The sequence below is a fragment of the Lynx rufus genome, unplaced genomic scaffold, assembly GCF_022079265.1.
Source record: "Lynx rufus isolate CCGP_SWC_20201006 ecotype Redwood Valley unplaced genomic scaffold, mLynRuf1.p SCAF_3, whole genome shotgun sequence".
NCBI classification, from domain to species: domain Eukaryota; kingdom Metazoa; phylum Chordata; class Mammalia; order Carnivora; family Felidae; genus Lynx; species Lynx rufus.
Genome location: NW_025814845.1, coordinates 170,952,257 through 170,967,863, shown reverse-complemented (window position 1 = coordinate 170,967,863; position 15,607 = coordinate 170,952,257). Strand labels below are relative to the sequence as shown.

At 37.0% G+C, this 15,607-nt stretch overlaps 1 protein-coding gene across 2 annotated transcripts in view; it reads right to left on the bottom strand.

Annotated features, from left to right (window-relative positions):
- The window catches only part of PPP2R2A (protein phosphatase 2 regulatory subunit Balpha), an 86,677-nt gene that overhangs the window by 30,214 nt on the left and 40,856 nt on the right, over positions 1–15,607 (bottom strand). For both annotated transcript variants that reach the window (XM_047092422.1, XM_047092423.1), the window contains exon 3: positions 6,068–6,165. In XM_047092422.1, the coding sequence (XP_046948378.1) occupies positions 6,068–6,165 (98 nt within the window). The remainder of the gene's footprint in view (positions 1–6,067; positions 6,166–15,607) is intronic.

The window sequence follows — 15,607 nt, the reverse complement described above, 5'->3', positions numbered from 1 at the left end:
TTTTGCTGTGAAGATTAAATAAGATTTTGCGACTGTGGCAGAGAAACAAGACACGTGGATTCTAGAAGTAAGGGTTCATCTCTTTATTAAAGTGTATGACTTTGGATGATTAAACCTATTGTCTGGGACCCCAGTCTTTTTATTGGTAAAAAGAGACTGCTTTACCAGGGGCTGTAAATTTGGGGCCCATATACTACCTATCCATGGATGAAACCCAGGAATTTTGTGAACCTGGATGTGGTGGAAATTTAAATATTTTTTCCTACTAATGTCTAGCTGAAATTCAGCATTTCTTTCATTTATGGATATAGGTGATAAAACACCATATTAGCAGCATCCATCACTTTGTCACTACAGACATGACATGCTCTTAAATCACACCCCAGTTGTTACCCACAAAAACTTTTGTTTTTAATTTTATTTACTTTTTCAATTTTTAAAATATTTTTATGTTTATTTATTTTTGAGAGACAGAGCATGAGTGGGGGAGGGGCAGAGAGAGAGGGAGACACAGAATCCGAAGCAGGCTCCAGGCTCTGAGCCGTCAGCACAGAGCCCGACGCGGGGCTCGAACTCACAAACCGTGAGATCATGACTTGAGCCGAAGTCAGACAATTGATTGAGCCACCCAGGCACCCCACAAAAAACATTTATTACTCAGTAATAAGTGTTTTTAAAAACACTTTGAAACGTATTTTTCAATATAGTTTCCTTCCTAATCCGATGTTATTATATACAATTAAAACATTCTGAGAAGTCCACAGAACTGACCAGGCTACTGACGAAATCCATGACACCAAAGGTTGAGAACCCCTGCAAAAGCTTATACATTTTAGCACTTAGTTTCTGTGAATGCACCATATACAAATAAAGCTCAATATGGGCAAAACAAATTTCACAGTTATCTCTGGTAGAGGAGGGTAGTAGTAACAGGAAGGACAAAGAAGGCTTCTAAAGTGCCAGTAATATCCCATTTCTTGATCCAGGGAAGAATTACACAAGTGTGTTTGTTTTGTGAAAATTTATAGAACTGTACACTTGTGATTCTGTGCATTTCTCTGTATGTATCATGTGATCTATCTCAAAGGTATTTACATTTAATGTATCTTAAATACATTTAAGATCTATCTGTTTAAATGTATTTTTAGATATAAACTTGAAGCTGTATTATGGAGCTTTTATCCTTATCCTGGTACTGGAATGCAGAGAATTTCAATTCGACATTTTCTATCAAATGAGGTCCCCAAAGGACTTTTAAAAAAAGTAAAAGTGGGATCTCGGGCCTCCAGACATTCTGATTTAGTGGGTTTGAGACACAGTCCAGTAATCTGCATTTGAAATGCATGTTCCCAGGCGATTCTAACGTTTTATTCTTTGAAAAACACAAAACTTAGATCAAAGAGTGAATGAAAAATGAAGACAGTTAAGCCCGGTAGCTAAGAGAAGAAACCTTATTTTATAGATACTTTGATTTAGCATAAACCACACTGGATTTTCTTGAACTTCTCATGTATTCTTTCTATAATATTCCTGACAGATGGGCATCCAGATCTTGTGTGTTTATTTCCATATACAAAAGAAACTGATCAATTCTTCCCACATAAATCCCTAAATATCAAGACTACACAGTCTCTTCTCCTGGCTATATAGACTTGGTTCCTTCGACCGTTTCTCACCAACACTGCTAAATTTGCTGTTCTGATTGCTGCTCAGTAAATACTATGTAAAGCGAATGCTTCCACATCACCCTAGAAAAGTGGGTTCTCTCTTCACTTAAACATCAAAGTAAATCAACAACCCCTTTGTATGGATGATACCGAATCTGTTAAAAACAAATCTTGTTGTTGTTTTTTTTAAGTTTATTTATTTTGAGAGAGAGAAAGAGCAAGTGGGGGAGGGGCAGAGAGAGAGAGACAATCCCAAGCAGGTTCTATACTGTCAGCACAGAGCCCCACGTGGGGCTCAACCTGCTGAACCTCATGACCTGAGCCGAATTCAGGAGTTGGATGCTCCACTGACTGAGCCACTTGGGCGCCCTTAACAACATCTTGGTGATTTTGAGCTCCATTCTAGTCTTTCCAAATAATTTACAAAGAAAATACATATTAAACCCCTACCCATTTTTTTTTTTTTTTATTGGAAAGGGAGAGAGAGGGAGAGTTGAGAGTGCATGCACACAAAAAGGGGACGGGGAGAGGGAGAGAATTTAAAGAGCAGGCTCCAGGGGCGCCTGGGTGGCGCAGTGGGTTAAGCGTCCGACTTCAGCCAGGTCACGATCTCGCGGTCCGTGAGTTCGAGCCCCGCGTCGGGCTCTGGGCTGACGGCTCGGAGCCTGGAGCCTGTTTCCGGTTCTGTGTCTCCCTCTCTCTCTGCCCCTCCCCCGTCTCTTTCTGTCCCAAAAATAAACGTTGGAAAAAAAAAAAAAAAAAAAAGAGCAGGCTCCATCCATGCTCGGCATGGAGCCTGACACAGGGGGCTTGATCTCACAACTGTGAGATCATGTCCTTGAGCCAACATCAAGCTTAACAATTGAATCACCCAGATGCCCTAACCCCCTACCCATCTTTTGTGATAAACATGATTTTAAGATTTCTTCTATATCTTAAGGAGTTTTGGGAATGCCACGTTAAGAACAACCAAAAAATGAGAAAAAGCCTAGAAAGTTACTAGCACTCCTAGAACACAGAAAACAAAGGCTCTATATGATAATCTAGGAAGAAATGTAAAAAAGGAACATCTCCCTTCTCACCTTTCTCCTTAATTGTCCCTTAAAAAAAAATCTCCCCCCTACACACACTTTAACCTATATCAATCAGAAAGCCTCAGAGAAAAGTGAAGGTCTGAGCAATCCAAAGTCAAAAGAAAAATCAGCAATTCCAACAACTGCCGCCCACCTAATTTGAATACCCATAAAATGAAAGATCCTTTACAAAATACAGAACACCAACACCACCTAGTCTAACAGTTACTTGGAATCTCCCAAGAAAAACTATTAATATTTTCATTATCAACAAGAATATATCCCGCCATCTACTTTGTTGTCAAAAGCTATTACATAAAAGTTATGAAAACAGTAAGATTGTTCACCTATTTTAGGACATGCCACAAACATTGGACTGGGTATCAACACTTACTGACCACAGGACAAGTGGAATGCCTCACGGAAATCACCTTACCCCTGGGCCTTAATTTCCCTACGCGACCTACTTCTATCACAGAGATTCTGTCAAACAGAAAACTATAGGAACGTATTAGTTATAAAAATAGTATTAAATGACAGCAAAAAATGTTTTAGCATCACCGGGGTGAAATATACTCGAACTGAATGACAGCCCTCTAAATGACTACCCAGTTTCTTTGACTGTGGAACAGATGGACAGGCAGCAAGAGGTACCCGACAGGATGACAGGAAGGGGATCTGCCACACTTGAAGGGTAAAAGAAGTGAGACAGAACAGTGAGTTAAAGGTGTCAGTCTGCCATGCCAGTCAAGTGAAGTTTAGAAAGGAACCCCGCCAGCCACCCAGTGAGAAGATAAAGCCACGAGAATGCAAATGCCACTGTTTTGTACACTGAGCTGGCATCATTATCAGACACTAAGAAAGGCTCACTGGACAGGCACCAGTGCTCCCTGGAATGTATGTTTAATAGCTGTAACTGTTAGAAGAAGCTGGACTGAAATTCAGAGATCTAAGTTCTAATTCTAGAGCTCTGCTATTAAACTAAGCAATACAACCTTTTGATAGAAACCTTTTCTGGGATTATCTAAAAACTAGAAAAAGATCATCTTTAAGTTCTCTCCCACTTTCCAAACTAGAACACTATTTTACAGATGTAACAGATGTGGATTCATAAAAATCTAATCTAAATATATTAGGTGCTGATATAAAGGTGCCTCTAGACGTAAGGCACAGACATTATCAGTGACGTAGGCAGTGAGTGTCCTAAAGACAGCCCTATACTACACGCTCCATATAAGACAGGGCTTAAAAATGTGGAAAATAAATTAGGTAACAGGCACCAAATTAATATTAACAAGATAAAGTTTTGAAGGAAGAAGTAAATTATTACCTCATCATTATTTAATCCATCGCTTAAAACATACTGATACTTGTACTAAGTAATTCTCAAGATACACTACTAACCTGAGGTTCTAGATAATGCATCTATCTTGAATTCTTAAATGCAGTTAAGAAGGTCAGATACATGTGAAAAAGAAAGTCCTTTTTTGGTACCAATGATCCTTCTCAAAAAGTCATTTTGCTCATTCCTTGTTATAAGGGTATGTATCTTAAATATTAGCACTTTAGAATCTTCAATGGAATTTCAGAAAAGAATCAAAGGAAACCTATTCCTCAAATCTGGGGCCTTGTTTGCCAATACAAGTAAAACGTTCGAGCAGTTGCAGTAACTCTGTGTTAGATCTTTTATTCCAATTTATCGTATATCAAACCCCTACTAGATTTATCGAAAGCTCCAAACACCTTTCTTTAAAACAAAAGCTAAGTTGTAGACAGTCATTAACATCCAGTAAAAAACCAAAACCAAACAAACAAAAAAAACCACTCAAGGGCAGAGAATGCCAGCTCTAACTTCTGAATAACAAAATTACCATTCATATTTTGGTTATCTAACGTGAAAGGCACCGAAGAATATTAAAAGATGACGCGTCAGAAGTTTTGAGTCCTAGCTGTTAGTTCTGTCACACTAATCAAGTGGTCTGTTAATATCCTAACTTTCTCATTTGTAAATAGAAAGGGAAACTGTAATGATCTAAGGTTCCATTTCAACTCTAAGTATTTCAAGATTCCTATGGTCAAGATTTTAGTTGCTTGAAAATAGGAACAGAAAACTGATTTTGCTTCCCCCCTTCCCATAAGAACAGTCTTTGTCAAGAAAAGCTGGAGTCTTTTCATATTGTCTTCCAACCAAAAATAAATAAATAAATAAAAGGAGACATATTTAGTGTTTGTGCATCTTCTAATCAGACACTATTAATCATTTCTTTTAAAATTAAATTACCTACCTCACTGGGGTGTTGTGAGGATTAATTCATTAGTGTTTGTAAAGCACTTTGAGATCCTCAGGTCAAAGGCGCTATAGAAGTGCAAAGTAGTAGTATTATTACTAGATTCTTTGCTTATTTAAGGAACTTCACAATCCTTTAAAACCTAACTCTCTGTTATGATTTAGACATCTATTTGTAAAACCCTGCAATTTATGCATATTACTTTTAACTCTTTTTGGATATATAAACAGGGACAGGATGTTTCAAAACAGATGATTTTAAATAATGTCTAACTTTGATCTATGAATGGACAGAGAAAGTAAAGGAAAATCTAGTGTGACAAATTTTAACATAAAATTTTAGTGAGAAATCTTGTCAATCGGATTTAGAAGTGTGCCTAAGCTGTACCCGAAACAAAACAAAACCCACTTTAATCTCAAGAGTCTGCAATGAGAAATTCCTTTCTTCAAAGAGAAAAGGAAAACAATTTTCAAATCAACTCTGCTTGAAAAGGGGTACTACTGAGCTTATAAATTACATTACATGGGTATACATGCAATTGTCATTTAAAACAGTTTTATTTAAACCACAGTAACAGTATTAGTATGAACTGATGTCAAAATAACTCAACAGCTTTTTCTTTAAACTAGCCTCCCACCCCCAATTACACAAAGCAAACTAAGCATTGAGAAGAGATCAAAGCAATTTTGCTTTATGGGGTTTTAAGAGAAAAAAAATGAGGGCCAAGGCTTCAAAACCAGTTAAAATCTTGAATTAACACCACTTCCCACTCCTTTCTCTAACCAAATCTAACAAAGCGCTGTGTTTTTATAGTCAAAACCACACACACACACACACACACACACACACACACACACACACACACACACACAAAGCTAAGAGAAGCAGAGCCATCTATCCATTGGGATATTCTGCTTGATAAACATTAAGGGAAAAAAAAAAAAAAGTCAAAATCCTCTGATGAAGTACTCCAGTGCAATACAAGTTCTAGCCCCCAAAGCAAACTGAAATTTAGATATATTAAACTTTAAACACTTACCTCCTGCTCCTGCTGAAAGATGACGACTCTACCACCTTTATCTCCTGTTGCTAGTAATTCTCCAGAATGATTAAATTCTACTGTAGAAATTATATCTGCTGTATAATTGAAACAAAAACAAAGAAGAGATGATTTTAGTTTTTCTTTCCCAACTTACACAGAACTTAGCATGTTTTCCCTAACACATTCCAGGCCTACAGATGAACCTACCATCAGAAATAAGTAAATCTAAGGTTCTTTCATGAATATTTTAGTTCTCCAAAAACACATTCTCTCTAGAATAAATCAGTATGAATCTACTGTAACAGGAATACAAATTATACTTAAATACTAGTGGTTTACTGGTATTTCACTAAAATCTTGAGTGTAATCAACAATTTGTGAAACATTTTATAATAGGACCATTAAACATTATAATAATTATCTTGATAATTTTCCTTCTTATATACTTTTGATAAGCTTCTTTATGCGAACCCAAAGGTGGCCTCGGAAACTAAAGCAGATATAACTAAAATGGGGGAAATTTTTAAATGTAAAAGTAACTTTAGATGAAATTTTAACAGTCATAAATCAATAAATTCAAATTATGGCCTCTCAAACAAAAGTCTGCAAACAGAACACACACATATCAGGAACACTTTGTGCTATGCACCGTCAATATGCACAGCTCTTCTTGTGGCTCTCAACCACCACACAGGCTACTAGAAGCAGTCCTGTTACACCCGAAGTCAGTGCTAATTTCACAGTAAATTCAAATAAAATTATAGGGTATTTCACTTGCTTATTGACACCAGAGTCATTTTTCTAAGGGAAAAAAATCTAAGTTACAGAATTAGGTATTAAGATAAAGCAACTACACTGGAAAAATTCACCACTGTTACTAACAAGTTCTTCACTATAAAGCATTATGCCAAATTAGGAAAGATTTCATCATATGCAATTTAAATAAACTTTTTTTTTTTTTACAAGAGAAAGGCCATTTTCTGACCTATATAGTAGCTCACTGTGACAATTTAAGAATGTTGATTTGCTATAATAAAGAACACTATACACCTTCAATTTTAAAAATTACTGACCAACGTATCTTTACTAATAACCTGTCCAACACTCCATTTTGTAGTTTTCTTTTTAGTGATTTTTCCAAGAACAGCTTGATTTTGGAAAACTTTCTTTGCTTCCTTCATTGTCTAGGTCCAAGGCACTTTACCTTTTTGGAATACTCTGAGAGCCTACCGAAAGTTACACGTGTCGTGCCAAAAAACTGCATGCTTAAGTGCACACAAAAATGTGCATGTAATTTCAGAAGGTGTGGACAACACCCCACTTCCAGATTAAAAACCTTATCCCAGGGGTGCCTGGGTGGCTCAGTTGGTTGGGCGACCGACTTCAGCTCAGGTCATGATCTCGCAGTTTGTGAGTTCGAGCCCCACGTTGGGGTCTGTGCTGACGGCTCAGAGCCTGGAGCCTACTTCAGATTCTGTCTCTCCCTCTCCCTACCCCTCCCATGCTCACGCTCTGTGTCTCTCTTGTCTCTCAATAATAAATAAATGTTAAAAAAAATTAAAAACAAAAAACAAAAAAAACCACCTTATCTCAGAAGCCCACCGTGGTCAGCGGTATCAGGAGGAAAAAATAAATTTAGTGTTCGTATATGTAACATAAAAGTGTGAAACTGAATATATCAGACTAATCTATAAAGACAAACATAATTATTTAAAAAGCCATTCTATTTTGCTCATCAAGATTAAGTGTACTCTTAATCCCCTTCACCTATTTCATCCATTCCCCCACCCACCTCCCCTCTGACATGCTTTAAGTGAGTACCCTCAGTTATTTTTTTTCTTTTTCAACATTTTTTACTTGAAGCATACTTAAGAATACAGGGTTCTAAAATATATAAATATATACTTTAAAATATATTTATATATTTTTCTAATACATATATTCATACATAAATATGTACATATATATAAATATATACACATATATATGTGTGTATATGTGTGTGTATATATATAAAACATTCCATCCAAGAAAAACAGAATACACGTTTTCTTCAAGTACACACAGGAGAATCCCCCAGTTAAATCACATAAAAAAGAGACCTAACGAATATGACAAATTTAAGAACCCTTGAATCATACCAAGTACATTTCCCAATCACAACGGCACAAAACTAAGTATCAGCAATAAAACAAAGCTGGAAAAGCTACAATGTAATTATTAAATATTTAATATGTAAATATTAAACAACATACTGTTGCACAAGCAATGAACCAAATAAGAAATCACACATAAAAGCCATTCATTGGGTGCTCTGTATTCTGTAGTGAAGGTTTAAAATCATACAAGAGCCCTGCACTTAAAGTACATTAGGGTACACTTTGAGAGAGAAAATAAATAGAAGCTAACAATACCAGACACAATATATGGAGTCACTTCTTACCTGAAGGTCAGGTTCTTTTTAAAATCAGGGAATAAGGTTAAAAACCATACATCATAAAAATTACCTTTAAATTCAAACCACTCAGACAAGCATCACTTTGGACACGCAAATTCTTTCTGTTGTCAGTCCAGCTCAGCCAACTGCCCCCAGTGCATTGCTAGCTTATGGTTTCTTTGGCTAATGCACCAGATGAACTAGTTAATTTGCATACAAAGTCATGCTGCACCAAAAATACTTCTCTTTGAACTCTCAACTTGGTGAAATGCTCACACCTAACACCAACACCAGATTCACTTTCCTGTTCACACAATGGAATAACAGGCAGAGTTGGCTCAGTATTTAAATTACTTCATCTTTTGGGGCGCCTGGGTGGCGCAGTCGGTTAAGCGTCCGACTTCAGCCAGGTCACAATCTCGCGGTCCGTGAGTTCGAGCCCCGCGTCAGGCTCTGGGCTGATGGCTCAGAGCCTGGAGCCTGTTTCCGATTCTGTGTCTCCCTCTCTCTCTGCCCCTCCCCCGTTCATGCTCTGTCTCTCTCTGTCCCAAAAATAAATAAACGTTGAAAAAAAAAATTTTTTTTAAATAAATAAATAAATTACTTCATCTTTTTCCCAAATTGTTGCGTTCACCTAAATTAAAGAAATTACAACTCTTGTTAGTTAGATGAGCTGTTAGGGCTGTAACTTAATAAGGGATAAGTCAATGATCAGTATAATTAGCCTGACTAGCCTTCCTGCTGAGCACTGGAAAGCAAGAGGGACTTGTGCTTAATTTCCAATGGGGGAGAAATCTTGTCTTTCTAAAGTGACCTGGACAGGAGAAAAATCTAGAGATGATTAAGTCAACAGGGAGGTCATTATAATAGTACTGAAGAGATGTGGGATAGGAATGGTGGTGATAGGATTCTGTATCTATGTTATCCTCAAAAGACAGAACAAGAATCAAGTAATAAAACAGAAGGCTTTATTATAACACCCCAAGGTACTAAAGATAGTACTGGTTATAGCTGGTTATAATGCAGTCACTGAATATGTGACAGGGTGGGGAAGAAAAGAGAAGTGTGTCTGTGTGCATGTAAGAGAGAGAAGGGAGGAGGAAAAGAGAAGGGGAGGGAAGAAGAGAAACAGACTAGTGTTTTAGTGCAAACTGTAACAGGAATAAGACGACATCTGTTCTTACAATGGTCACTTATCCCAGGAATGGCTATTTTACAACTAGAACCCCAAAGTAAAGTGATGTCATAAATGCTTAATACTGAAGCAGCTTCACAGCAAGGGTACAGAATTTTAACAGGCACACTTGAGACAGGCCGAGGAATCCTAGAAACAAAACTAACAACCAGCCTATCAAAAAAAAAAAAAAAAGGGCCAAGAACCAAAGATACTATATACCATAGAAGTCAACCCACTTTAAATCAATGAGGTAAATCACTGAGGAAGGAAAATATTGGGTAAAAGGCATACAACTTTCTCTATTTATACACACTTTATTATTATTATTTTTTAGCGTTTGTTTATTTTTGAGAGAGACAGAGTACAAGTGAGGGAGGGGCCAAGACAGGGGGAGACACAGAATCTGAAGCAGGCTCCAGGCTCTGAACTGTGAGCACAGAGCCCAATGCGGGGCTTGAACTCATGAACTGTGAGATCATGACCTGAGCCGAGGTCAGACGCTGTATCACCTGAGGCACCCAGGCACCCCTCAATTTATAGATATTCTTTAAAAAAATTTTTTTTAATGTTTATTTATTTCAGAGACAGAGCATGAGTGGGGGAGGGGCAGAGAGAGAGGGAGACACAGAATCCAAAGCAGGCTCCAGGCTCCGAGCTGTCAGCACAGAGCCTTTCAAAGCGGGGCTCGAACTCACAAACCATGAGATCATGACCTGAGCCGAAGTCAGTCACTCAACAGACTGAGCCACCCAGGTGCCCCCATTTATAGATATTCTTAATACATTGGTGTCTGTTATTTTTCATCTTGCTACAAGCCAATGAACTAAGAGAAAATCTGAGAAACAGCCAACCAAGCCACTGCTTAGCTGAACAGTGTAAAGCAACAAACAACAAAAATCAAAGAACAAAAACTTCCTCTTTTAAGGAAGAAAAAAAAAAAAAAAGATTATTTCCTATGGCCAATAAAATGTTATTTCACAATGAAAAAACTGTCCATGTTAATCTTTTTATAAGAACATCAGTCAATTGCCCCACTATGCCCGAAGTCAACACAGAGCAATTTTAGGCATAGATCGAATTCCAGGCAACAGCACTTAAAAGGCACAAATTTTTAGTAAGAAAACTTAATATACACAATGTTTTTGACTCGTTAAATCTTATAAAATCAAGGATTAAAATGTATTCTATAAAATGGAATTCTCATTTCTTCCAACCCTTTCCTTTCTTTGTAAACCACTGGCAGCCAGGTTTCATTCTCAGAAGCTGAAATCACTGCTTTCTTCTGGGGGCAGAGTGGTGGTTGGTGGCAGTACGAGTGACAACAGTAGTATTACTGGTCTGTTTCTATTTCACCAGGCACAACATTTCTTGTTACCTGTCTTCCCTATTTCCTAAGTGGTATAATAAACAAAACAGGGTACAGCCAGAAAACTAACAGATGGTATATATCAATAGTAGTAATTAACAAAAATTACTATATATTAGGTGAGCAAATAATTATTAGCTCTGACATGTGGGTGAGGGTGAGAATGAGGGTTAGGGGTTAGTTTCTGCTTCTGGCCATGAGGGAGAGACTAAGACAATCTGGATGCATCCTCTTGCTGGGAAGGACTAGAAAACGGAACAAAAATGTTGTCGGACTGTGAACCCTTAGCCAAGAGAAAGAAGTGAGTCATATTTAACGCCCTTTACTTTCTGGACAGGGCAGTCAGACAGACAGAGCAGCAATCTCACTTAGTTGTGGAGACAGAAACTGGGGGTTATGGAAAACAGAAATCAGGGGGAATTTGAAGCAGAGCACAGAAAGAGAGAGGACACTTGGGTTCTTTAATTGAATCTGAGCATTTGTGGTGACACTCCACAAGGCCTAAAAAAGAACCACTAGAAAGCTTTTGAGGGCTCAGAACTATTAGGGGATCCCTACCAGCTGGAGTAGAGAAACCTCATAATTAATGAAGCACCAAGTAAAGTCTTCAGAAGAGCATCACCTTAGTAAGTGGAACTACATCAACACAAAAGACTGAATTTGTCCTAACAAAGCTAAAAACAGACTTTGAAAGAATCAAATGTATCTCAGGCAACTTAACTATGTGCTAGAACAAAACCCAATACTCAACAATGTAAATTCACAACGTTTGGCATCTAATCCAAAATCACCAGTTATGTAAAGCAGCAGCAATATGTGACCCATGACCAGAAGGACCCGAAATGACAAAAATGATGATGGAATTAAGGTCCTATCAGACAAGAACCTTAAAACAACTATTGTAAATATGCTCCAGAACACAGAGTGAATTATAAACACGTTGAGAAATGTAAGAGAAAAGACAAGGAACATCTAGAAATGAAAAATACACTACCTGAAATGAAAGATACACTGGGTGGCATTAACCAACTAGATACTGCAGTAGGAAAGATCAAGAACTCAAAGGGCTATTACAGGGGGGAAGAAAAAAAAAAGCAAGAGCAAAGCAGGAAAAAAGAACAAAGACCTGACTTGTAAGATAATATCAAGTGTTCTACCATATGGATCACTGCAGTCCCAGAAAAAAAAAGGTGGAAAATACTGAAAAACAAAATAAAAAAGCCCCCCACCAATATGTAAATGTGAGCATGATGACACTCTATGTAGAATAATCACAATAGATCAGTTATAAATGCAGACTTATACAGGTATACAATAGTGGTAACTCAAAAAACATCAACGGCCTTGCACTGGTGATGTGACTGGAAAATCATGAAGAATTCTTTGTAAAATTCTAGTATTTCAAAGTACAATGTTCCCTTGATTTACATAGCAAACATCAGTATATACATTAAACCCATGCAAAATAATATATGATAAATAAAACAGATTTTAGGCTTAGAAAATGTTAGTAAGTTTTTTCCAGCACCAAAAACATTTGGCAGAATATTCTAAGTCATGCAGACCATGGGACGATTTTTTCTTGTTCAAGATTGTCCCGCAAACTGCCAAAGAGCTAGCACACTTGGCCCATGCCTAGTAAATGCCACTAATGCTTCCAACCACTGGTTAAATTAAGTAAAAAGAAATTCAGTATGACAGTTATAGTATGTATATAATGATAAAAAGTAAGCTAAAGACGTTAACAGCCATGAATCTTTCCACATATTTTTACTATATATATTTTAGGATTTTAGAAATAAAGGAATTGACAAAAATTGTAACTACAGAAGACTGACATCCCTCTCCATGCCTGACAGATCAAAAAAGGGAGAAGGGAAGAAGGGGGAGGGGAGGAGAAAGTATACACACTTGAAAGATCAAACTGATACACACATACAGAGAACTTTATACCAATACAGAAGAACATGTATCTTCCAAAGAGCTATGCAATTAAAAAACTCATACACTGAGCCACAGACAGTCCCTTAAAGAATTCTAATTTCAAATTTAAAGACCACATTCTCTAACCACAATAAAATTAGCTAAAGATTAAGAACCACCGATTCTAACTAACCACTTGATAATCTTACAACTCTAAGGCAAAAGATAAAAACCAGTATTGCAATAAAAATACTTAAAAAGATTTACAGGAACCTAAGTATAAAAATATTTGGTTTTTGTTTTTGTTAAAAAAATAATATAGTGATCATTTTAACCAACTTAAAGAATAAAAAACCTGAAATCCCATCACTAAGAGATAACCGTAGATAATAACTAAACAGTCTTTCAACAAACATGTGCAAACTGTAAAACAGGTATAGATGTATTTATGTATACTATGATTTGTGTAAGATCTGCAATGGGATTTAACTCTTTTAATCACACAAACTGCTCTGTAAAAAAAAGACAATCATCACTCTTAACCCCATTACTGATAGACTATGATTTTAGTATACATCCTTCCAAAGTTTGTCTATGTGTACCTTACATTCTCAGCACAAAAAAATAAAATCTATTTGTACTGAGAAAGAATGCTGCTTACATTACATCATGGAGATTAAAAAAAAAGATATAAAGCATGTTTGATCCGATTTGTACACAACATAAATGAAACAATCAGAGCATTATGGAATTTGTTTCCAAAGCTCAAGACAGGGAGGGAGACCAGGTTAACATGCCTATAACCATTACCGTAAGAGTAACATGAAAACCCTGACAACAGATGAATCTGTAAGTCATGAGTTATCACTACACACTATTTGAATGACTAAGATTAAAAAAAAAAAAGATGACAATGCCTGATAAATATCACCTTTCCTCTCCCCAATCCTTTACCCCTTCTGTATGTACTCCATCAGGGGGGAAAATGTATATTAGATCTCTGGAGGGGTATAAATACATCAGAAGAAGCATAGATAGATAGATAGATAGATAGATAGATAGATAGATAGATAGATAATGAAAGAAAACTGTGACTTTTACACAATAACTAAAGACAAGTGGCTAAGAAAAATACCTGTATTTCCAAAAACAGCTCGCTCATACAACATGGGGAAGACAATTCACAGAAGAGCAATACTGGTAAAATATAATAAAATATCCACTCAAATTAATTTTTTTATTTATTTTTGAGAGAGAGGGAGAGAAAATATGAATATGAATGAATATGGGCAGGGGAGGGGCAGAGAGAGATGGGGAGACAGAACCTGAAGCAGGCTCCAGGCTCTGAGCTGTCGAGCCCGATGCGGGGCTCGAACCCACGAACCACTAGATCATGACTTGAGCCAAAGTCTGATGCTTAACCAACTGAGACACCCAGGTGACCCTCAAATTAATTTTTAAATAACACACCATTTTCTATCTCTTAAACTAGAGGAAAAATATAAATTGCTCTACCTGCACTGTAGAAAAGTATATCTTGTTATTTTGGAAAACTATTTCATAATTTATACCAACAGCCACAAAGCATTCATTCTCTTGGAACTTCATGTCAGTTCCAGAAATCATCCTACTAAAATAATCCAAAAATTTTATTTTACTTTAAATTTTTTAAATGTCTATTTACTTCTGAGAGAGAGAGAGAGAGAGAGAGAGGAAGAGAGAGCAAGCTGGGGAGGGGCAGAGAGAGAGGGAGACACAGAATCCAAAGCAAGTTCCAGGCTCTGAGCTGTCAGCACAGAGCCCAACACAGGGCTCAAACTCATGGACTGTGATGTGAGATCATGACCTGAGCTGAAGTCGGACACTGAACTGACTTGAGCCACCCAGGCGCCCCAATAATCCAAAAATTAAAAAAAAAAAAAGTATAAAGATGCTCACTGATGTCTAGACCGTTAAAGAATAGAAGAATAAGAATAGAAGGAAACATCAGATGTTCTTATTTTGCCAATATCTTTTCACATTTTGCTCTAATTTTTCTTTAAATCCTCCTCCCTTTTCACACTTTCCCTTGGCCCTTCATTAACTACTAGGTAAGAACAAGAAGACACCTGGAGATGTAGTCTCAGCTCTGCTATTAATAATTCGACCTCGAGTGGGGCACCCGAGTGGCTCAGTCAGTTAAGTGTCCAACTCTTGATTTTTGGCTCAGGTTATGATCTCAAGGTTTGTGAGAGTGAGCCCCACATCAGGCTCTGCACTGACAGCCCGGAGCCTGCTTGGGGTTGTCTCTCTCTGCTCTTCCCCTGCACCTCCTCTCACTCACTCATTCACTCAAAATAAATAAATAAACTTAAAAAAAAAATTTCAACCATAAGTTAAGTCAATTGTGAACTTCAAAATTTGCAATGAAATTTCATTTGCCAAGAAACACTGAAAGATGATTTCTCTCTTCAGAGAATTTATCTTTCACAGAGCATATATAACACGTATTCATACACTTAATACATTTAGGGAGGAAGAAAACAGAATGATGGCTGAGAAAAATAACGTGCTTTTATCAGAAAACTTCAAATATGGAAAATTAAAGACCTGTAAGACAACACGTCTGCAAAAACTGCGTTAACTCCACCCATG